This window comes from Nothoprocta perdicaria, unplaced genomic scaffold, assembly GCF_003342845.1.
Source record: "Nothoprocta perdicaria isolate Ctin4 unplaced genomic scaffold, notPer1 scaffold_5, whole genome shotgun sequence".
NCBI classification, from domain to species: Eukaryota; Metazoa; Chordata; class Aves; order Tinamiformes; family Tinamidae; genus Nothoprocta; species Nothoprocta perdicaria.
In genome coordinates this window covers 2,317,348-2,341,598 of record NW_020455754.1, presented here as the reverse complement: position 1 = coordinate 2,341,598, position 24,251 = coordinate 2,317,348, and the positions used below count along the sequence as shown (strand labels likewise).

General features: G+C 38.7%; 1 protein-coding gene across 2 annotated transcripts in view; it reads left to right on the top strand.

Moving 5' to 3' along the window:
- Positions 1 to 20,279, top strand: part of GABRA1 (gamma-aminobutyric acid type A receptor alpha1 subunit) — a 39,086-nt gene extending 18,807 nt beyond the window's left edge. The window contains exons 5-10 of one of the 2 annotated variants that reach the window (XM_026047448.1): positions 1,313 to 1,533; positions 3,230 to 3,312; positions 6,871 to 7,014; positions 12,649 to 12,801; positions 15,328 to 15,530; positions 17,798 to 20,279. In XM_026047448.1, the coding sequence (XP_025903233.1) occupies positions 1,313 to 1,533; positions 3,230 to 3,312; positions 6,871 to 7,014; positions 12,649 to 12,801; positions 15,328 to 15,530; positions 17,798 to 18,106 (1,113 nt within the window). In that variant the 3' untranslated portion in view covers positions 18,107 to 20,279. The remainder of the gene's footprint in view (positions 1 to 1,312; positions 1,534 to 3,229; positions 3,313 to 6,870; positions 7,015 to 12,648; positions 12,802 to 15,327; positions 15,531 to 17,797) is intronic. The other variant, XM_026047449.1, reaches the window with a different exon arrangement.
- The last annotated feature ends 3,972 nt before the right edge of the window (positions 20,280 to 24,251 follow it).

The following is a 24,251-nucleotide window of genomic DNA, read 5'->3' as shown; positions in this document are numbered from 1 at the left end:
CAAAAAATATTTCCTTAAGCGTTTCACGCCCTGAAAACAGGAGAAACGCACTCACAATCAATCACCATTCCTATTTCCTGAGAATTTCTTGAAAAATAAACAGCTCACAACTACTTGTGCTGCAAATTGCTAAAATGAAAATCTCAAGTTTAATGAAGTTTGGTATAGTTCCATTTTGTAAATTCATTCCAGAATGCTTCACTTCACTAACRTATCCCTTGGGACAGCTGTTTTGTTTGTTGCTGTGTATCTGCCCAGGCCATTTTCCTTCAGGATTTGCCATCAGTCCTTTGGCAAGAGATCTCAGCAAAGCTTTAGTGTTTAAGCCAAAAGATTATCTTTCAGGGTAATTCTGAACAGCTACACTTGACATTCATCACAACGTCTTAACGATGAATGATAAGAAGGGCAGGTTAATCCCAGAATTCAATTTCGTGTTCGGGTGGAATTTTTTCATTGGAAAATGCTGCATTATACTGTATCCACAGGAGTTTTTCATTTTCACTTTACTCCACTGGGGGACTATTCAACTTTTATAACACCTCCAAATATGTTTCCTAATTTCAGCCTCTTAACTTCCATTCCTGTCACTTTATAATACATCAAATAATGCTTCCATTTCTTACTGAGTACCAGTTATTTCAGTTCCCCTCGTCTACACTGACCCAACTTCCATGTCTCCTCCCTCTTTATCCCAGGCCTTAAGTGCCTGAGCTGTAAGTCTAGGTGCAGCACTGACCTTAGCTTACACTCCCTGAAGTCCAACAATTTGGCCCGCTGAGCTGTTTTATTTCCCATAAATCAGCCCCTATCATTTCAGTCATCTGGGCACTTTCCCCAGGTTAACTCCCTGTTTATGCTAACAAGATGCCTACAACAAAAGGCACTGGCAAGATTCTGCCTCGCCACATTTGCTTTACACAGAAAGACCTGCTCTTCCTCCTGCCACATGGAATGAATCCATATCCTAAGCTATAAATTACATTTTTATAGGGGGGAAGTGAGAAGAGGATGAATTATTTTGTTTCTACAATACTGTATTGCAAATTCTTTCTAACTTTTGATATGCAGTTCTCCCAAATGTTTATTACAGTATGATTTTGTAATCAGTAACACAGTGATGATTTTGTAACTGTTCTATAACCAGCTTCATATATATTGCATGTACAGAGAATACATGTTCTGATAATTACTGATTTCATTAATAGTCTCGCTTTTAAGGAAATGGTAAAAATAAACATATCAAGTTCTTGTATTGCAAAATATTACATATTATAAGATATTACATTCCCTATTTTTTGAATTGATATAGGAGTACACAATAGATGTATTTTTCCGCCAAAGCTGGAAAGATGAAAGATTAAAATTCAAAGGACCTATGACTGTTCTCCGGTTAAATAATTTAATGGCCAGCAAAATCTGGACACCTGATACCTTTTTCCACAATGGAAAGAAGTCAGTGGCTCATAACATGACGATGCCAAATAAACTACTACGAATTACAGAGGACGGGACATTGTTGTACACAATGAGGTGAGCCCTAAAATAAAATATCCTTCATTTAACTTGACAATTTAACTTGTTAAAGCATCATATTTTCCAAACAGGAAATAGGCAGGGGGTCTTTTTAAGTATAATTTGATTCTCAATCCTTATTTCTTATTATAGAATACTCAAGTATTATTTTCACAATAGGTTGTAGGGTGATGGAGAAATTGTGGAATTTGCTGTGTTCATTATTTCCCCTCCTACTGTGTCTTCTTGATGTGTTGTAATATTTGATTTTTAAAAAGTGTCTAGAGTTTTAGGCATCAGCCAACTTGCAGCAGATCTTAATTTGGAGAGGCTTTCAAGGATCACAGCTCCAAAGTATCACGAAACGTAAAAGCTAAAACACTAATCTAGCCAACTTGACCAAACATTTGAGTCTCTAATCTTTGGATACTCTAGAAAGCAGAGTCTAAGAACCAGCAAATGAGCACAAAAATCATTGCATTTTTTTTTCCTATTTGTTGTGTTTCTTGGGAATACAGAGCATTAAAATCTAAAAATGGGCCTTTCTTACTCCTTTCTTTACAATAAAAACAAGAAAGTATTTGAAAAGTTAGGAGAATGCATGAGTTCAATGATGGTATCTATCTTACTGGAAATATGTTATTCTCTTCATGGATAACTGAGCTTTTGCTAACTAGTCATCAGCAGATGAGTTAATGAGATTCTTCAAATTAATGATGATACATAGTGGTGGAACATTCTGGATTAAAAGACCTGAAATTTAAAATCAAACACAAAAGTAGCATGTGGTCTCCCCAGAGCTACACTTCCCCCACTGATGTCTCTCTGGGAATCAAACCAGGTATAATGTGATTCATCTGACTCAACGTCAAGATGGATAGCTTAGTGCATAGCTGAACACTGACCTTTCTTTTAGCAATCCTAAAATGTTTTTAAAAGCACAGGAAGTACAAAAAGAAAGAAAGAAAAGAAAGAAAAGTCTCCAGGCTCTCAGGAGCCTGTCAAATATATATATATATATTTTTTCCCGAGACACCTTTCAAGACTGTTTGGGCTAGGACAGAATCTGCTTGTCTGGTAGTTACATAAGTTGAGGTCAATTGGTCAATTTTTCTTGTTTTCCTAAATGCCTGGTTAGTAGGGAGCACTATCTTGGCAGCACATTGTTCAAATACTATTTTTTATATATTTTTTCCGCATAACCATGTCTTTTATCCCATCCCTGCAAGTGTCTTAATGCTCTTTTCTATCTGTTATTCAAGTATGATTGTCCATTCCTTGCTGATGTACAATATGTGACTGCTTCGGGAACTGTTTCTAGTGTATTTAATATCTTTAATCGAGGAACCTCTTTCTATCCAAACTCAAGACAAAAAAAATGATTTCAGCAAATGACTGAACATACATAGTGGGCCAGTTGAATCATGGCAATAAGGAAATGACTGCAGTTCCTAAGAGATTTAATCTGCACACCAAGGTAGCTGCAAGCTCGTGTCTGCTGCGCAGTGAGACGTGGCACCGGGGCAGTGCCGGTCCCACCGCTGTGTCCATGCACGCCCGTCAGCACTGGGCAACCACACCAGCCAAGTTAGCTGCTAACTGACCACATAATAGATGTCATGCTATAATTATTTTATGTGTCTTAATAGAAGTCTATTTGCTATTTCTATGAAACTAGAATAAATRTGTCCTTTTGCTCATTAATCCATTATAGATTGACTGTGAGAGCAGAATGTCCAATGCATTTAGAAGACTTTCCTATGGATGCACATGCTTGCCCCTTGAAATTTGGAAGCTGTAAGTTTATTTTTAAATTGAGGTTTCTCCCTTTTAAGGCCACTTTACAAAAGTATTTTGCAACTGAGCAAACCTCAAGGTTTTAAAATTTGTGTATCTTTCACTCATCTTGCAGGGTTGTATTTTTTTTCTTATATACATATTTATATAATGCATCTCTTCTATATATTCTAAATATCTTCCATTATCATGCGTAAATATTTGTAAAGGAGAAAAATATTAAGTTATATAAGTTATACTTTGATAACTCATATGAAGATGTCAATATKACACAGAAAATGGTAATCATATGTCATTTCTGGAAGTGAAAAGTCTCATCAGAGAGTCCTATACTTGCAAGATTTTTAACCTTAATTTAGAAAATGCACTGGACAAACAACCACATGTAATAAATGGCCCTACTTTCACTAAGTCCAAAATTTCCCCTAAAACTTTAATTTGAACATACAATCAACATGACRTTGATCCTTGGCAATTCATCTAAATATATTAGTTCAAGAATTAATCGGAAAAAAAAAAAGGAAGAATAAACAAAGAAAAGAAAACACAACCCTTCAACGCTTTAGACAAAAGAAAAATATTAGGAGCTGTTTTACTGTGGTTGCATCAGCACAAACAAGAAAGACAAAATGAGTGGAAAATGTAATAGTGTACAAATTGTTTCCTCAATGGCTATTTTTTCCAGTCGAAATTGGTYATTTCACTGATAAAGGGTACTTAGTGGCTTGATCTATTTTTGAAGCCAGCAAACAAAACACTCAATTCATTCTTCACAGGGTACCAGACAGGCTGATAATTTACTTGGGGCTCAATAGCTAGCTCTGTGTTTACTATGAGAAAGGACTGATATGTTGTCTTTAAAGAGCTCCTAGTCTCCTAGACAAGATATAGAAACAAAAAGCTCATACAAACTTGGGAGGATAACTGACAGGAGTAGTTTCTTACCTGGATGTTAAATTTTCTGACAGCATTTCCAGTACATTTTTTTGTATCTCCTGTGAAACAGAAGGGGAAAAACAAACAGCCTTCCTCCAACCAACAAAGGGCAAATAGTGGCAGTGGTTCCTACATCTGTAAGAGCAAATCTGTGTTCCTGGGACCTCCTAGGAGAACCAGTAAGACCAGGAGGGTCACAGGACTGAATTTCTTTTGAATTGCACCATACCAAGCATCTGCCCACTGTCATCTAGATCTAGGGGTGCCAATGCAAAGTTCAACCAGCAACAGGTCTTCAATAAATGTGACACCAGCAACTTGAATTTACACAGATGTGCTACAAAATCTATTACCATATTCACGTATCACTGAACCTTAATTATTACTTTTTATCAGAGGGAATTGTATTTGAATATTGGAGACATTTCTATCAAACAACTGAAGCAATTTATAAAATTCATTCTAATAGACCGAAAAAGATATCTGAAAGAGACTTATGGTCATCTCAAAAGCCACACTAAGCACAGATTACAGAATTACACTTAGTAACTAGGCAAGGTAGCGTCTGCCCAGCAATGTTTGTTTTGAATTAAACTGGAGAAGGGTTTTTCCATGTCCTCCAGTCACTCCTCCTGTGCTGGAGCCCGATCCAGCACGGCCTTGTGTTGATGGGATGGCACTCGTCTCCCATGGCCTCTACCCATGCTGGAGAGGCCAATAAATGCTTGACCTAGCTCCAAGGCTAGAGTCACTTGCCAAAATAGCAGCTTAAGCTGGAGGTTATTCCAATGTAAATTCAATGTGACAAATGCTAAAAAGGCTTCTGGAACAACAAAAAGCCATATGTTGGTAAAGGCAAAATCAGAAAGGCAGCTGCTCTCCTCAGCTCTTCCCACAAGAACCTGACTGTCAGCTCGGTTCACGACTACCCATTAAAAGCGAGGCCGCTCCGGCGCAGCAGGAGAGGAGCGGGAGGGTGTTTTGTGTTGCTGCTTATGCAACGTGAGGCAGATGCCGAGGTCAGAGAACACGTGGAGGCTCCACAGAGCCAGGGGAACCCAACCGGGCAGTCCCAGAGTTGCCGGGCTCAGTAAACTACTGACAGCAGGTCAGAAAATAAGGCCCTTACCTCCAAACTATTCTCCAGCTTCGGAGTAGATAAAAATAATGGAAACGGAATTTTACCATTCCCACTCTTCCTTTATGTGATTAACAGGCAAATGCTTAGTCTTATTGAGGCCATTGTTTTTAAGGTCACACTTATTGAGACATGGATTTGCATTTTCTGCTGCTTCCATGAAAGCTCTGAATATGTTACAATGCTCGGGGAATGAGCGAGAACTCCCTTCCCCTTCAGTGATGCAGGATCAAACGCCATGCAATCAGCTCCCTAGCACACCCGGTGCCACCTTGGCAATTACCGACACTCTCTCGCATACCAGTGAGATAAAATTATTAACTCACAAATGAGGTCAACTAAAGCAGATTCCTTCCCTTCCCTTCCTGTTCATCACTCCTGAAGACGCACTGGGGAAGTCTTATCCTGTAGGTAGGATCCAGTTAGGTATCTAAATATACATGTCTACTGCCATTTTAGCTGCACTAAGCCATCCTATTTGGCACCCAGCCCACTGGCCTGCGGTGGGGGCAAGCTTCGTGGGTGCTGGGCACGTGTTTGGTCCCACGTGTACATCCTGACTCCTCACAGATGCCCAAAACCCACGAGATGGCTGCATGTAGATGAGAGACTCCCACGCAGAGCGCTCGGAGCAAGAGCTGTCAGACGGCCGGCACGGCACATGGCCAGCAGAGTTTTACAATGACACTAGGCAAAAAATCAGTATGTACAGAATTCCTGAAAAATAACGCACTTAAGCACACCAGAAAACACCAGAGTGGTATATGGAACACCACAGATACACTGAGCTAACATATGAGACTAACCAAGACTGCAGAGTCTACAGTGTTTTTATTTAGCTTTGTTCAGGGCTTGAATAGTGTGGATCGAGAACTCCCTGCATTTTCCAGAAATAAGCCATACCAAAAAATGCCTCCACCATAATTTAAACCTACTTGAGTCTAGGCAGCCTGCACAATGTCCATTCTGTTATTCCACAAGGAGCTTCTCAGTTGGGAAGAACAAAACCCAGAGCTCTAGCCAGCCTGGTGAAGCTACTCCGAGAAAGGCTTAGGTTCTTGGAGGGGCTCAGTCAACACTATAAAGAGATGCAAAGGTTGCCCTGCACCTTTCTTGACTGTTCTTGAAAGTTAGAGAAACAAGTGAGGCCCCTGCCTACCCATCTTACTCTTTCTGATTACCCAGATTTTATACAGGTAGGAATAACGTAAGAAATTTTTATGCCATTGAGGACAAAACTTTCTTTAGCACRATGCTCCATGTTTAGCTAATCACAGTATCGATAGACAAATAAAATCAATATTTCCCATAGATTTAAATTTGAAATAAGCTGACTGTAGGATCTTGTCAGAAAATTAATAATTAATAAAATTTAACATCTCTTTTATTAAAATTAAATAATTGCTCTTTTTTTTTTCTGTTAAAGCTATATCAGCATTAAAAAACAAAAAAAGCTGAAATGCAATATATTTCCTTTAAATTAGATGCTTATACCAGAGCAGAGGTCGTATATGAATGGACACGGGAGCCAGCAAGATCAGTGGTTGTTGCTGAAGACGGCTCTCGACTGAACCAATACGATCTGCTTGGACAGACTGTGGACTCAGGAATTGTTCAGTCCAGCACAGGTGTGTAAAATACATTTTCTGGCAAGAATCATGGGTCTGCACTGATAGAGGATCTTTAACTGCCAAAACAGAATTTAGAGTTTGGAAAAAAAAGACCCAGAGACCAGGGAGCAAGTGATGTAAATTGCAATATGCGAGCTTCAGAATAGGATAACATAACTGTCAAAAGATAGCGTATCTTGAGATTATTTTCATACCTCAGATAGTAGCTGACATGTTTGAAGGGTTTAAAAGCTTACTACAGTGCCATATCTAGCCAAAAACAAAGAGTAATTTACATCAGAAAGAGGCACTTCTATCTTTATCGTACTTTATCGTCTGCTTTCTATATAAGCTGAAAAAGGAACATCAGAATGTGAATCCGCACAAAAGCATATTCCTGGAGTAGGCAGTGAAGAAGGATGCTGAAAGCAAGCATATAAGCTCTCAAGGAGGTATTTAAAGTAAACAGAAAACATTTCACAAAATTACAAACCATTTTGAACAGCGAAATATAAGATTCAGGGGTCTTAATGCTCGTACCCGCTTTAAATCCAAAACTGCTAATTCTGTGATGTTAAAAAAAAAAAAAAAAAAAAAGCCTATTTTTACCACATTATGTAGGTATAACTTTGGGGCAGGCTTTTTTTTTTGCTTTTCCACTGCCTACTGAGAAAAGATTTAATTTTTTTATTCTAGTTATTTTGAAGGGGGACGAAAGACCAAAATACAGCAATAAACTGAGCACTGGGAATGAACAAGTGCTCAAACTGTTGACTAGACTGAACGTTTAATGGACCAGAGAGAAGTGCTTCACTGAAGCAGCAGCACTGCTCCGAATGTGGCCGAGGCGATGGCCAGGGCAGTAGAGTTACATAATGCCCAAATTTTAAATATTTCATTTACAAAATGAGCCAACATGTACAGGAAAGTGAGTCGATTTAGATTGAACGCTAAACTCATACCTGGATTTTTTTTTATTTAGCTTGTCGCTGTAAGCTCATCTACCCCATTAGTCAAAAAAATTTCTTACAGGCGAAAGGTTCTCATGGACCAATATTCAGCTCAGATTATGATGCTGAGYTAATGTGACCATGACAGTAAGTAGGATGGCAGCAATAAGTACTTTGCTTAAGAAGAACATTAACACAACTGCACCAGTTGAGTTGCTGCTTTTGATCCTGGGCCACACAAATGGCTTGGGCAGAACTCMGTGCCTGGCCACAGCTCTTGGCTTCTGTGAAATCCAGCCCAGTTACCCTTTACTTGCCTTAGTCAGCGGGATTTGTGAGGAACTGCAAGGAGCCCTCGGCTCTTCCCGTTGTGGAGCTGCTTGCTTGGAGAGACCTTGGCACCCCGCACACATGCCCTTTCCCACCAGGTCTCTGCTCGAGGGACGTGTTATGAGAGCGGCAGGACAGGCAGAAGACTCATAAGCCTGGGAAGATATTGAAACTGCATAGCTAATACCAGATATAGTTCAGGATAATTAGATAGCCTTGTGAGCAGCACCCTATAAATTCTTAAGAAAGGCAGATAATAAATTTTTCAACAGTACTGAAGGCAAACCTAGGAAGTATAAAAATTCTTGACGCATTTCCATGAAGAAACTAAATTATCCCTCTTCTTCCCATGATGTTTTATAGCTCTCAATTCCATCTCCTTTTTCTATGTAAAAAAAACACTTTATCATGTCTGTGCATAATCTTAAATGCTGTATAATTAACACTTGCTAAGATAAATACGTTATTGTCTGGATGCAGAAAACATTACAAAGGACTAGATCCAACAGTTACGAAAACTAAAAATAAAACCATTAAATTATCCTATTGGTACCAAACATGCAATCTCTTTAATACCCACTAAGAAGAGAGAGCAGTGGAAGAAACAACATTTGTTTTCAAATTCAGTGTTTCACATGGAAATACTTTTTTTTTTGACATTTGCCTTCATAAAAATAATGCAAGACACCACAAGTGGTTAAAGAATCACTTTTCTCCCCATTTGGGTAGGTGTAAACCCAGCAGAATCCTCCAGCACATCTTTATCCTCTGCACATCTCTGTTTTAAGGTGTAAGGCACAATAAAGGAAAATTATGAAAGTCCTCCCCGCTTTCAGAGCTGCAGGGGTGACTCATCTGACAAAAAGGCAACGCAGCTAAAAACAACCTTCATTTAGGAACTTTCAGCACCTACATGAGGCGAGAAAATGAAGCTGTGGTGCAGCTGATTCTGTGGGTCTCTGAAGCAATATCCAAAAACCTTTTGCAAATTTAAGATGATATGTATGGTTGCAGTTTCCCAGTCTATGAGGGAGGGCAGAGCTACACAGAACATTCGCAAAACTATAAACCGATTTGGTGAAATCATCAAATCCTTTTCCTTCCCTTTATTTTTTTCCTTTGCTACAAGGCCATTTGTTCTCCTCATGTCTGCATCTAGAATAAGACAACCACAAATTCAGAATGTTTCATGGACAGAGATATTCAACTGTCACAGTTTTGAAAGACTAAAATATTTTCACAGTGTAATTATTCATCCATGCTGGCAATGGGAGATTCATCTCCATTTACTTGCATGCGCAACTACCATTTGGAAAACAAAATAATAGTTATTATTGCTATGCTCAAGCACAGAGTTATATTTTTGTGATGTATGTGAATTACTGTCTGTCTCTAACTGCTGAGTCTTTTTGATTCAAAAGGACTTTAAAATTCTCTGCTTTGTAAGATGTCCTTAAAAGAAAAACAGATGCTTAAAGTGTTTCTGCAAATTCCTATTTACATGGATTTATTTTGCCACTTCGAAAATATTTTTGTGCTGAAAATCAGCAGAATTTGTATTCACTAAATAGTCTATTCTTTTTTCAATGTTCTGTGTATCTGCTGACAGGACACTTTTCTACAGAGTTTTTTTTTTTTTCTACTAGGTAATACAGCATATAATCAAAAAAAAAAAAGACAATACTGTACTTTAAAGTCAAGGAAAGCTTTATTTCTACCCACAGTGACATAAAGAGCRTTATCATAGCTAAAAGTCAATCCCCACATCAAAACTCAGGCCTGATGCTGTGACACACACATTTTTAGGTACCCATCTGATAATTATCTGGGTTTGTTAAAAAATAGTTCACAGAATTAACAGCTTGTTTTCTTGTGAGGACACATTAATTTATAAGAGTCTATATATTTATAGACTCTTAAAGACTGCATATACTGTAGAATTAAAGGCTGATGAAGGGCTGCAGCTGCTTAAGTGTTGAGCAAAGATACTAACTCTCTTAGATCACTGAAAATGTTCAAATATGGAAGTGGTCCAAAAAGTTTGGTTAATTTAAATGAAGGAGTTATGTGGCCATTTTTAAAAGTCTCTTTTTGTATAATATGAATAAACTCATTTAAACGTCAGGAAATAAATGAAAAAACTTCATGAAATAAATGAAAAACAAATTAGTTTATCTACTCAGTGCAGTTATATGTCAAGACCTCAGGGATTCCAGGGCAGCTAGAAAGAAATACCTTAGAGATAGACATAAGAACGTAAGATGCATACACCTCAGCACATGTAATTTTCAATTAAAACCAAAATATATTCAGACTCTATAAATATTGGAAAGATGTTACTGAAGGACCATTCGGAATTTTAGGCTATGGGATATGATATGATATGCATTACAAACCTTTGAAAAGAGAATTACAGGAATTCTGTCCGGGAAGTTGGGCAGCAGTTGGCAGCTGCTGTGAAYGCTGCCATGCATTCCACTGAAACCCAGCCACACAACACAGGAAGCTAAGGATACATTAAAGAAATGGCAAAATTTCATGTCCTGCAGTCATTTAAATACGTCTCACCAGAGATTGCTTTTAGGCACAGATACCTCCTAATACACGACTGCAGTCTAGTGCTGGTTTTGAGACTTAAAAGATGTTTTTGCCTTAAAAAATGTTTTTGCTTTGTCATTTAATTGTAGGCATGATTTTGGGCCTGTGCTTTGCCTGCTATACTACTTGTGGCAGACCTCTAACAGACTCCTGGCTCAGTCCTTTTAAAATATTTACCTGATCACAGAAACCTCTGTCTTTTTAATTGCCTTTAAACTTCCAATCTTGTTCTCATTTTGTAGAGGTTAAAAATACTTTGATAATTTAAGCAGCTAAATAAAGCTTCAGAGTACAGTGGTGTGTTCACTCTGTATTCTTAACTTGTCATCTACAATCAGTGAATTACTTCTGACATACTGTTGTGATCATGCTATATCTGATTGCATTAAAATAGCTTCCCACGTCACATTTTAGTAGCTAAAATTAAATTATTGGCTCTCCAAGCCGGGACTGGTACCCTTCATAGAATCATAATCTCTGGTACACAGGAAAAGGAGGTTGTTTTGGTGAAAGTTAAATAAAGATGAGCAAAATCCTTGTAATAATGGCCATTTTAATACTCCTGTCAGTATTATTTCTGAAAGAAATTTTTYCTTGTATATCTTTTGCTCTACCTCTCAAAATTGATTCTCTTTCTCCCCTTTGCTGCTGTCTTCTATTTTATATTGAAACATACCAGGAATATTGTCACATCCTATTTATAAGCTTGCCTCAGGGTTATAAGTGGAGCAAGACGGTTCATATGAATGTTCCTCTAGACTCTGAATTAAAGAAAAGGGCATTTGACATGCTCGGTGCATAAGCAGTCAATGTCTAGACAAAGCTTTTCAATCCCATTTAGGCTTTTCCTGTATAGGTGCAACTCTCYCTCCAGTTGCCTATATTTTAAAAGAGAATCATGGTGTTTTCAGGTGTCATCTCTAATTTAGACACAGATTTTTGTTCAGTTACAAGTCCACCTGTTTCTTCTCCAAGCTAATGTCTATTTTACAAAGAATCAATCTACCCTGAACAAAATGTCACAGCAATGGATTTTCCTGTCTTGCGAGCTGATTTTTTTTTTTTTTTTTTTCCAAAAACCCATTTTCAGTGATGCGGTAAATAACAGCATGAAAACGGGCCTTATTTGCCGTGCCCTGTCAGGAAAGGTTTATAGAGTTGTATGAATGCTTAAGAACACTTCTGATCGTAAACCCAGCTCATCTGTTTTGGCAGCCCCCAATAACATAGTGTTAGTGAAAATATTCTGTGTTGTTCCTGCCCCAGCCGGTGGCTTGAGGAGAGGCTGCTCCTACCGCAGGTACCGCTTGGAGCGCTGGGCTCAGCGTGGAGCGCAGGCACCGGCGGCTCCAACACAGGCACAGCAGCCACAACACCTTAAAACCGCTTCGCCTGAAATGCATCTGTCTTCGTTTTGCCCTTGAACACTGTTGACATGCGAATAGTATGTTGGTTTTCCATTTTGTAATGGGATTAGGCCTTGCATGAGAGGCCTGAACAGCCACTAGTGAATGCATACGTTCATTCACTGCTCAGAGGAGATGAAAAGATGTGAATTTAATTAACATTTCCCAGAACTGTCTAGTTTTCTATTATTAGTGGAATTTTAATATCTGCTTTATTAAATGTTTTCCTCAGAGCTCAGCCAGCTTAATCCAAGGRCTATATTTTCTTTTTATAATAGGGGTGAATACAAAGAAAAATTACCTGCAACAAAGCCTTCTAATTTGTAAAGTTGTAAAAGCTTTCATTTTCCCATTTTTCTCSTTTTTAGGGGAATATGTTGTTATGACTACACATTTTCATTTGAAGAGAAAGATTGGTTACTTTGTCATTCAGACTTACCTGCCRTGCATCATGACAGTGATTCTGTCACAGGTTTCCTTCTGGCTCAATAGAGAATCTGTTCCAGCAAGAACTGTGTTTGGTAAGCAAAGTCCCAGCACTCCTCGGGAATGGAACACGAAAGAAGTATCAGGAATTTTATGCTATAGCAGGTTATGTAATATTAGAGAACAGCAGGATACTGTACATAGKGCAGCGCACAGTAGTTAACATTGCTAAGATGTGGCCGAAACTTGATTTTTTAAGATATAAACCACTTCAATTGGTTCTCAAGAGAGACCTGAAAACATCTTGAATGATCTAGTCCAGTTCTACTTTTCCCAAACAAGTACAAATGTAAATAATACAAATAACCACAAATAGAAAGGGGAAACAGCCATGACATTGATAGTGGAGATGAGCAAAGAGGTTTTCATCAGTGAGTCTTGGCCATTTGGCATCCRTAAGCCATTTGAAAATGCCTACCATAAAAATCTTTCTCAGCACTCCCTTTTGAACACTTCTGCTAAAGGCCTCTTGAAATCAGTGACAAGATTTATCATGCTTAGGATAGATTCACTCAATGAGTGCCGTTAGAGAACCTAAAGGACTCCTCAGTTATACGRCTGGCCCCTGGTGTTTTAACTGCTGACTACAAATGACTCGCTTAAAATTAGAAGCAGACAACTAGAGCATTTTTTGGAGATATTAATCAGCTATATAATTAAAAGAAAAACAAGTGACAACATTTCTGATGAAGCCAACAGCACATGAAGTGTCTCCAGTGTGACGCAGCCTGTCGTGTGCTAGAAGGGGGCGCAGGGGGTGCCCRGCACGGGGCAGGAGCAGAGCCGCAGGGCTCGTCCATCTGCGTGCGAGAGCCCAGGGCCAGACCCTGAGCGAGGCCGCGGCCCCGGGACCTGCGCGGGAAGGGAGCTGTTGGAGCCACCTCGCCTGGCTCGTCCCAGCTGAGCCCCAGCTCCCTGCAGCCTCTGCCCATGAGTCACACACCAGAGACCGGGGGAACGGGCTCAGCCTTTCTGCTGGCACACGGCTGACAGTCTGCAGGAGAACAGCTTAAAGCAGAGCATAATTAAATTTGCTTTGCATAATATCCTGCAGATTAAAATCTAAAATCAGTTCTGAAGCTTTAGCATTGGCTTTGCTGAGAATTGATGTGGGGCTCTTGAAGGACTCTCTGCTCAAAGCTACTGAAATTGCAGCTATTTTATCGCTTTTGACCACACCATTTAAAAGGAAATGTCAGACTGGCAGCTTGCAATGCTGTAATGCTTTGTCCCTAGATGGAGAACAGAATTTCCTAGCCCCACAATGAGTAGCAAATAGCAGTGCATGACGTTCAAGCTAGTATATGTGGGGCTCAAGAACCCACGCATCTAAAAGTTTTCCTTTTTAAGGCAGTTATTTAGTAGCCAATGTTATGCTTACTTGATCATAACCTATCAAGATGAGAGATTTTTAATTCCCTAATAGCCCTGGAAAGCTCTAATTTTGCATGAATATGTGCATACACAGAGGAACAGCTTACATCCTTCAGCCCACTTACCACTGTAGAAAATACAAATAATAAATCCTATTTTACTACTACATTAGAGGAATATAAACTCACTAGTAATGAGTCAAAGACAAGATTAGGTTGTCTCCTAGGGAAGAGAAATCACATCCTCATTAGGCACCAGTAATTCAAAGTCTTTACACTAATATGTAAATACATCGTTCATTATTTGGCCTTTTTAGGCCACCGCGCATTTTCACCAACCCTCATTGCAGTCAAAATAAGCTTGCAAGAGACGTTTAATGCATGACACTGCAGTTGTCTAGGTAACTTGCAGACATGTGATTTGATGGAAATGCCCAGCCTGCACCGTAGGCTCTTTTCAGGCATCTCTAAGAGCCTGTGTGAATTCAGCGCAGCGCTGCTGGCAGAGAAGGCTCCCGGGCAGTGAGGTGAGAGGGTTCAGTTTTGGTACTGAAATCCAGACTGCTCTATCATTGCTCTTACGTAACTTTTTTGCTATTTCCAGGGCAGCACAAATGAAGGGACAGAAATCTGTAAAACCATCAGTTCACATAAATGCAGTGTCACATACAGCTAATTGCATTTGCGCATATGCAGCAAGGAACATACACTAACATTTACTAAAYAACTGTTTTGCAATAATCAGGCTAATGAACAGGAAAATAGTACTTTTAGAGCTCTCTGTGTAAGTATCTTTGAATTGCTGCAAGAAGTAGAAACATGGAGCTGCTAAATCTGTGGGACAATGTRCAGGGCTTGCAGAGGGAACAGCAAAGGTGACTGCCCAAATTTCACGAAACTCAAGTAGCATCTAGTAACCAACTCAAAACATATTCCCATTCCAGTTTTGAAACTGGATTCTGCTAAACAATGCCAAAGAACAAAAACATAAAAATATTTCCAGTATCCCTCAACGGAAATCAAAATCTGATGCCCCCAGAGCGCCATGGAATTTAAGTGGGGAAGTTCAGAAGAAACAGGGAGGGAAAGGGGAGAAATGAGGGGTTCCCCTGGGTGGTGATAGCTGAGAGATCAATGAAAAGTCAGAGCGCCCACAACGTAAAGACCCTAACCTCGTGTGCCCCGCAGGAGTGACAACCGTCTTGACGATGACCACGCTGAGCATAAGCGCGCGCAACTCCCTGCCCAAGGTGGCCTACGCCACGGCCATGGACTGGTTCATAGCCGTGTGCTACGCCTTTGTCTTCTCCGCCCTCATTGAGTTTGCCACCGTGAATTACTTCACCAAGAGGGGCTACGCGTGGGACGGCAAGAGCGTCGTGCCTGAGAAGGTAACGCTCCATTCGCAGTCAGACAGCTTTGCCTGGCACAGTAGGACAAGGCGCCCAAGCAGGGCCCTTGCCGTCATTCCCAATTTTTGTAAATGAGAAATCCCACCAGTTTTCCTCCTTAGCTCACTTAATTTTGGGCTGGGGCTGCACAACCCTGATTCTTCCGTCGCATAAAGCCTTGCAGAACCTCATGCTGGAGAGCACCCWTGGGGACTGCTGAGAGGAAGCTGCATTTCCTTGGAATTAGCGAGTCAGCAGCTTCTGCGAGGAAGCTCATTTAGCTACTTTTAAGAGTTCTCCAAAGATAATTTTTACTTGTCTAATTGCTTTTTATGAACACGCACAGGCTACAGCTTCAGTAGAATAAATATTTGGAGGAGCAGATGTTCCTCATCAGTACACGAATATGTGTTTAATTCAGGAGCATAGGTCTAAATATAAATATTTGTTTTTTGGGTTTTTTTTTCAGCTTTAGTGACATAAGTTATCTATTAATAAATAAAAATGAAATTATACATTTATGCAACAATGACTAATGTAAAAGTATTATAGAACACAAGAATGAACTAGCTTAATGAGCTAGTACTAGCGAGCCACACAATTGTTTGCTGGCAAATATTGAGTTTTCAGTTACTGATGACAGTTTCACTGAAAATCATTTCTCTGAGTCTTTGTGGTGCTGCCAGCTTCATGATTTTCTTTTAAAATAGATTGTATTAAAAGAACAAAAGTCCTTAAATAGCAAATACTGCCTTTCTTTATATAACCTGTGTTGCAACACAGCCATTTCACACCCGTTTCAAAGAAAAATTACATTTTCTGAAGGGACTTAAAAAGTCAGTAAAAGCAACGCCAGGCAGCAGCTGAACCCCTTTCCTTACCAAGCAGCAGAAAGGCAGCGTTGCAGCCCCTTATCCTTCCCGTGCAGCTCCGTGTGCTGGACCCGGCCCTGGCAGCCCCCCTTCCACAGCGGGAGTTTCACCCGGGCTCCCTACCCACTGATCATGCCTTGCCCATGTAAATAGTAACCCATAGCTGATCTGTCCTACAGAAAGTCCTTCTTCCCTGGCAGCTGCTTCTTGCAGAGAGAAATAGAGGTGCTATTTTATGAAATAAAACAATAAATCACACTGCTGGCATTTTTACTTTAGGCCTGCTCATTTTGTTGTTTAATTATCATGATCTCCTACAGGATCAAACAGCGGGCGTGCATTTTTTCTTTCTGTGGCAAACACAACTTAAAGATTTTCCAAGCTCCTGGGGTCTTTTTATTTTGTTTGCTTGTTTTCCCATAATTCAAGCTACCTGGAGCAAAGTGGGGCATTTTTCAAGCCTCCCTGCCCATGCRGTGCATCTCTCTCCCACACTTCTCTCTGTGCAGGGCAGATTCAGATGCTCTGCAAGAGGCACCACTTTATTCCAGCTGGGATCCCCAGAGCCCATTTTTTTCCCCACAGGTAGCATGCTATAAAGCATCAGACCCAGATCAAAATCAAGATATTCTTTCTGATCATCAAGTTCATTAAGATTTTCCATCTATTAACATTTTTTCCTATCTTCCTAGATTTCTTGCTTTAACAGTRTAAGTAGATGGACTCCAAAATCATGGAGCTCTATAAGCCCTCGCACGCGGGCTGATGTTTCAGCCACCATGACCCAGTTGTAGCATTCAGAACAAGCACTTATTGATTTGAGTGCTACTCAGCAAGCATTTCAGAAAGCATTTGCTTTTGGTCTAAACCCTTAGCATATAGAATATTAAGCAGCTTTCCATGTTATTAAACAATCCTCTCTCTAGTGCTTAGTCACATGGTGTTTTTTGGTACGAATTGTGTAAGAAGGCCCCACGCAACATTATTTGTCCTAATTTTGGAAAACTACATTGAGCAATTCAGTGTCTCAGAGTATTCTTTCCTGGTCAAAAAGTACAATTGATTAAGGAACATGGAATTATCTGTGGCTTGACACTATTCATAACCATTACAGGAAAGTTTATGTATCAGTGATCCTAGCTATCAATAAGCCCTTATTACAGCCTATCTATCATTTAATTTGGTTTAATTAATAAAAGTAATCAAAAAGAATGATTCTGTCATCAGCTTTACCTAACTATTTTGCATGAATCATACATATAGATACTAACATTTTACTTAGATCTTATTACAATTTTAGTATAAATTCCAAACGTGCCAAAATATCACAGTGCTTTGTCATTGTATTATCTATTGAGATGACAGTTGGAATAAAATATTTTCTTCTTTCTTCAGCCAAAGAAGGTGAAGGATCCTCTGATTAAGAAAAATAACACATACACAGCTGCAGCTACAAGCTACACCCCTAATATTGCAAGGGACCCTGGGCTGGCCACCATTGCTAAAAGCGCAACAATAGAGCCCAAAGAAGTTAAACCAGAAACAAAACCTGCAGAACCCAAGAAAACTTTTAACAGCGTCAGCAAAATTGATCGACTATCAAGAATAGCCTTCCCATTGCTTTTTGGGATCTTCAACTTAGTCTATTGGGCCACTTATTTAAACCGGGAGCCCCAGTTAAAAGCCCCAACTCCACACCAATAACCTCATTTACTCATTTAGTTCTGTTCTGTGTTCTGTGCTGGGAATTGCTTTTAGTTTTCACATACAGTAATTCCCATTTGCTTCATTGCCTCTGTCTTAAAGAAAATAAGGGTTTCTTTTTTTGACAAAAAGTAAAAAAAAAAAAAAAAAAAAAAATTCTATATATTTAAAAACCCCTGTGTGGGAAAGAGCAATGAGCTACTTACTTCTGAAAGCGATTCTGGAAAAGAAAAAGGAAGAGTTCTAGCAATGAAAAACAGAATACATTTATAGATAGGGTGTTGCTGAATGTCCCAAAAAGATACTGTATATGTAAGTGAAGAAAGATATTTTTATTCTAGGGATTGTGGGGATTGGGAAAATGTTCTGTATGATGTTCATGTTGCACATACTATACTGTACTTAAATTTATTCAAACACTGTTTATAAACTTTTCAAGGACGTAAAGCTTTCCATGTGTTGAATTCCATAAGATAACTTATTTTCCTATCTCTTTCTCCCCTTCTATATTCCAAATTAYGATATTAAATGGTCTTGAAAGAAAAAGGATACCTGCTCCCTCTAGGTACAGTTTATCACTGAATAGCACATTTGATCTAATGGTAACAAATGCTTTAATCTGCTGTCTTATTGCAGTCTTGTTCTAAGCATTAAGTTGTCACTAGACTAGATGTAACACCAGTTGCACAATCAAATGCAGATCCTAAATTCCCTTTGTCTCCTGTGTAATCCAAACTACTCCTGGAGGCTTTTACAGGTAGCTTTTACACATCACTATGTTTTAGAAAGTTTAAAAAAAAAGTTTTGCAAGCTCTAGATATGTTGAATGTATTCTTTTATAAAAATGATACATTAAAAAAAAAGCTTTAGATTGAAATTTATGGATAGCAGAAAGACAAAATATAGTATTTAAATAATATATGTAAATATGCAGCATGAGATTGTACATTTTTTACTTTTTTAAAGTTGTGTTCTTAAAACATTGTCTAGGATTCACCTCTTAGCTCTTAATATGTTGTTAAATGCTCAATAAAACATATTTAGAGCCTGGATTAAAAACAAGAAAACAACAACAATCGTATTGGAAAGCCTAAAAAAACATATAGAAAGTGCTTGGAATTAATTCCATTTGTAAAGTGGTTAAGTGTACAGTAGCTTGCAATTTGACAATGTCATCAAATGTATACTATTAGATTAATGACTGGTCTGCTCAGGTCATGCGTAAATACTAAAGTACGGAATTATATTTGGTAGGTAAAAATGGTGAATATTTGTTAAGACAGAAGTTCATCTGTATATTACTGCTATATTTGCTGATACATAACTGTTACAATAGGTGATGTAATATATGTAGCATTAAATACAAAAAAGTCATACACAAAAGAATGTACAGAAAAAATAGATTTTATTGAGTAAACTTACTACATTTCATTTTTACTGTAGCAATATATTTGTAGGAACAATATGTAAGGGCTTTAAATACAAGATGTCCATTTTGCAGGTATTGTGCTCCCTTCAAACAATTCTAGTTAGGATTGGTACTGCTGATTCTTAGAAACACAAAGTATCAGATGAGGATTTCTCAGAGAGACAGGAAGACTATGGATTGCTGCCAGCATTAATTCAGAAACCATTAGGATATGGTATTGAATGAACTTAACTACAATGCTACATGAGCCTTCAGATAAATAGCTAACAAGAGTCAAAGTCCATATTCATGTTTCAGGCAATGTTTTATAAACTCTTTCTCAATAAATTCAGAAGTTGCCATCCTATATCTACAAGAGGAAATAGTTAATATTTTATTTAGATTTCCTTTTTTTTCTTTTTAATAATGCTTCGTTGTCTAACATTTAGTCCTGTCTAAACTTAATAAGTTATCTGATTGGAGCTTATTAAAAGGGGGTGTTTCATCTTCTGGTATCATGTGTAGATATATGTATAGAAAAAAATAAACTATGGCTCTTTAACTTCTGTGTACTTGTTTATCTTGTTATTTTTGGCGTTAATCTAGTGTGTTCATTTAGGGCATTTTACCTTTCTAACAATTCATAGCTACCTTTTGGTCTGCATTTTGCACATTAGATGTGATTATTACTTAATTAGTCTGCTTTTTGCTATGCAATGACTGCATTATATCACCTCTTAGTTTGTTAGTCTATGAGAATAGTATTATACTGTATAAACTTGATTGCACAGGTTATCAAAGACAAGGTATCCTCTATGTAGCTTTTTTACAGTGCTTTGCTAAACCATGTAATAATAGTAAGTCTTCCTTGAAAATAATGATACACTCTTATAGAGGACAGTTTCTGTTTACTCCTGGGATAATTTTCAAAAGATGACATTGAATGTTTATTGCACCTCAGTGCAGTGATGTGGCAATAAAACCTAAATCTAATAGAGGTTGTTTATGGCAGAAGCATGTATTGCTTTACAGAGTTTAGCAAAAGCTCTTTATTTTATGTCAGACTGTAATTCTATTATAATAATAAAGCTAAAAATGTTCAATAATGAAACTGAATGTTTTACTTGGGTTTTCTTTAGTTACTGTCTTTTATGACATATTGCTTGACAAATTGCTATTCATTCAAAAAACTTTTTTTTGTGGATTTGGTAATGAATACAGTTTTAATGAATGTAATTTTCTGTCCAGTGTTTTCCAAGGACAAAAATAATAACAAAAAGCTTTCTGAAATATGATTTGACATTCAAAAAACAATAGTTTTGTCTGCACAATGTATATCCAGTAAAGCAATAAACTGAATCAGATGAACAATTTAATAATGCCATAACAATGAAAGTGATAAAGGGTAGGAATAGAAAAAAGAAATCTCTCCCAGTTAAAAATGTCAAACAAGCAAAAAGGTAGAGTAAGCCTCTATTTAAATGAATATACAGATTTAAATAACAGTTAGAAAAGACCCTCCAGTTAATAATAATATTTAGCTAATCTAGTGAGGTTTGAAGATAGCATGCTAAAAAGTTTATGTATAGCTTGAAAATTTCCACAGACAAGCCTTCATTCTCCACACAAAATTCAAGAGAGGAAAAGTCAGTTCAGGGCATTCAAGTTGCYGGCATGTGTGGTTCATGCTCTTCAGCAGGGGAAGACAGAGAGGGAACGATTTCCTGATGGATTTGTGTTTTAAAAAATCCATAGCAGGAAAGGCTGACAGACATATATTAATGTATGTGTGAGTATGTGTGTGTATAACAATGCACACAGAATATATAATATTCTTCCTCACTTGCAAGTCCTGCAGAAGAATTCTTAAAAACGGAAATTGGGGAAGATCATGCTAGTATAGGCTCAGATTCTACCAAATTGATTATTCTGCTGCTTTCCTTGGTATATTTTAAATGAGAATAATATAGTTTGAATCCCTAATTTCCTTGCTTCCTCTTCCTAACTCCATGAAGATGAATCCCTATGGAAACCTATTCTGAGGGAGTAAAGAGAGTGGCAAGCGACACCATTTGAGCAGCCACCTTCTGTGTTTATGTGCCAGATGCAGAGCATCCATGGGGATCCTCACATTTTCCTTTGTTGATGCTCAGATTTTTTTTAGGCAGAATCTTACTTGAGTAACTCCAGTGAAAACAAGTAGAAGTGACAAGATTTGACTTGGAGAAATACATATAGCAGTATTCAGCCTCAGAGCATTGCAGAGCAGCTTGGTGACGAGACCRAACCCCAGTCACCAGACAGACCAAGCATGACACCTGGCAGGGCATTGCCCTGCTGCTCTGGCAGAGGGCAGCAGCAGGGCAAATTSCAGGTTTTCCTGGGTCATCCCTCAAAGCCACTGCAGCAAATTAGGAGAGCAAGTTTAGATCATTCTGAAAGTTGCTGTCACCTTTTTTCCTTCTGTGACTCTTGTCCTGGCAGGGGATAAAACGTCATTTTCCCTCCCTTGCGGAAACAGGGAAAGATGACAGAGCAGCCTGGTGGCTGCCAGCCAGGATTAAACCATGTCCCTACTGCTGCATATTACATAATATAGAAAGACCTCTTCTCATATATGCTCTCCTTGCTTTGATTTTGCTCATCAGTTACAAGTGGTAAATCCAGGTGACTATATTTAGCATGAAAATACCAGGCAAAGTGGACAGAAGTGGTCCTGTGTGTGGTCACTCCCTGTGCCAACAGCTTTGCATGCACAGCAAACAGGTACCTGAACACTTGGTTGTTTGRCCAACTGGTCCAAGTGCCAAAAAGTAGCCCAGACTTTACGTATTCCTAACCATGGAAACGTGCACATCTGAACCATACTGGTTAATGGGTCTAACAAGGGTGAGGAAAATCACACAACTTGCTCATAGGATCATGAACACTGCAGAGACAAAGAGAAACAAACTGAAACTCTCTTAATGATATTCTCTCTCATAGACCAACAGATGCRAGTCCCGAAAAAAGTGAATTCCTTTTCTATCTTCTTCCACTCTCCACCAATACAGAAATAATAATAAGTTATGAAACACACTAATGGCTAGAAAATGGAGCACACATGCTTCAGAGAGCAAGGAACAGAGAAACTCTTTCAGCTTGTGCTTTGTATCTGAATGACTGTCCAGATAAATTAGTGTGACTGAGGAAAGTTAAACTTCTGAGCACTTAGAAAAATATCAATCATACTTTAAAAGGTAGAAACTCARGATCTCCCCAGACTTGCTATTGGCAGATGTACAGAAAAATGCAATCCTCCTGCTATGCATAAACATGACATAGCTTAAATAAAAATGTGTTTGCAGTCTTAGCACATGAATTTTGCAAGTGAAGTGTATTATCAGCTTGTCAAGCCGTTGTTGTCATGTTACATCTGATTACAAGCTACGTCAAATACAACACGAGCGGTGAAAGTCTCCAAATGACAAGACCCCGCAGGCTCAGCCGGCCCGGCCACAGGCCCACGTGAACAGACAGCACCGCTCCACGGCTGCTGAGAAATTCAGCTCATTAAACTGCTCTGGGGCATCTGGAGATGCTCGGGGTGGCTTCTGCCCTCGCAGCTGCCCGTTACACACGTCAGCCAAGAGCGGGGACAGGTCCCCGCAGAAAGTCCCGCGGCCACCCGGACACCGGGCGCTGCTGCTCCCAACGAGCTCCCCGAGGGAGAAACGGCCAGGCAGGGAACGCGCTCCCGCGTCAAGGGCATTTTGACTACAGATAGGATGAACTTCTTGCCCAGTACTCTCAGATGCAAAGTACATAATTAACCTCAAGTTGTACAGGCCTAAGGAGCCTAATTAGGCCTAAGATGCTGTATTTCCCTAGAAGTGCTTTGCTAATGGGTGCCTGGAACGCTCTTTCCTAGCTGCAAAACACATTTTACATGTATTGATCAGCCACTTAGCACTAGGTGACTTGCCTCAGAGGGGGGAAAAAAAAAAAGGAGCTCATGTAGGATTAATGTAAATATCTTAAAACCAGACTTGAAGTTCCTATCCCATTACTGCCTGCAACGACCAAACTGCACTTCTACATAAGTGCTATGAAAGCTTCTAGGGTTGTTCTCCATTGTACTAATATTTATCGCTGAAACAAATTTACCACAAAGGTACGATAAATTTGACCACAAAGGCAGTGTAAGAAAGTCTCCTATGGTCATGTAAAACCATAAAATAAAACATAGTGAAGCTGCAGTATTTTCATTTATATTAAATTACTTTCTAAATAAAATATCTCAAAAAAAAAAAAAAAAAAAAAGATACAGGATTTCAGCCAAGAATCATTTTAAAGGAATGCATCTTCTCAACAGATGAAAGTCAAGAAAGGCTACAGTAAAAATCTCTGTTAATTCCAATGTGTTAATTGTTAAGAGGCCATATCCTCACTGGATGAAATTAACACAATTTCAGTGGTTTCAGGAGACCTTTTGCACAGGTTTGGGACTTTGGTTTTGCTTTTCTTCAAAAGAAAATTAAAAAATAAAACCGTGCTAAATACATACAGCTATTCTGAAGAATAAACCCACTACAAATCAGCCTGTTCATTTCTGCACATTTCTGCTGAGCTCCTCCCTAATTTGCCTTGCCAACACTGGGCCAAGTTAAACTCACAGTTAAAGTCACTCATAAAGGAATCTAGTCTAGGTTTTCTTTTGCAATCAAAGTGGTTGAGTCAAAATTGCYTGCTTCTATA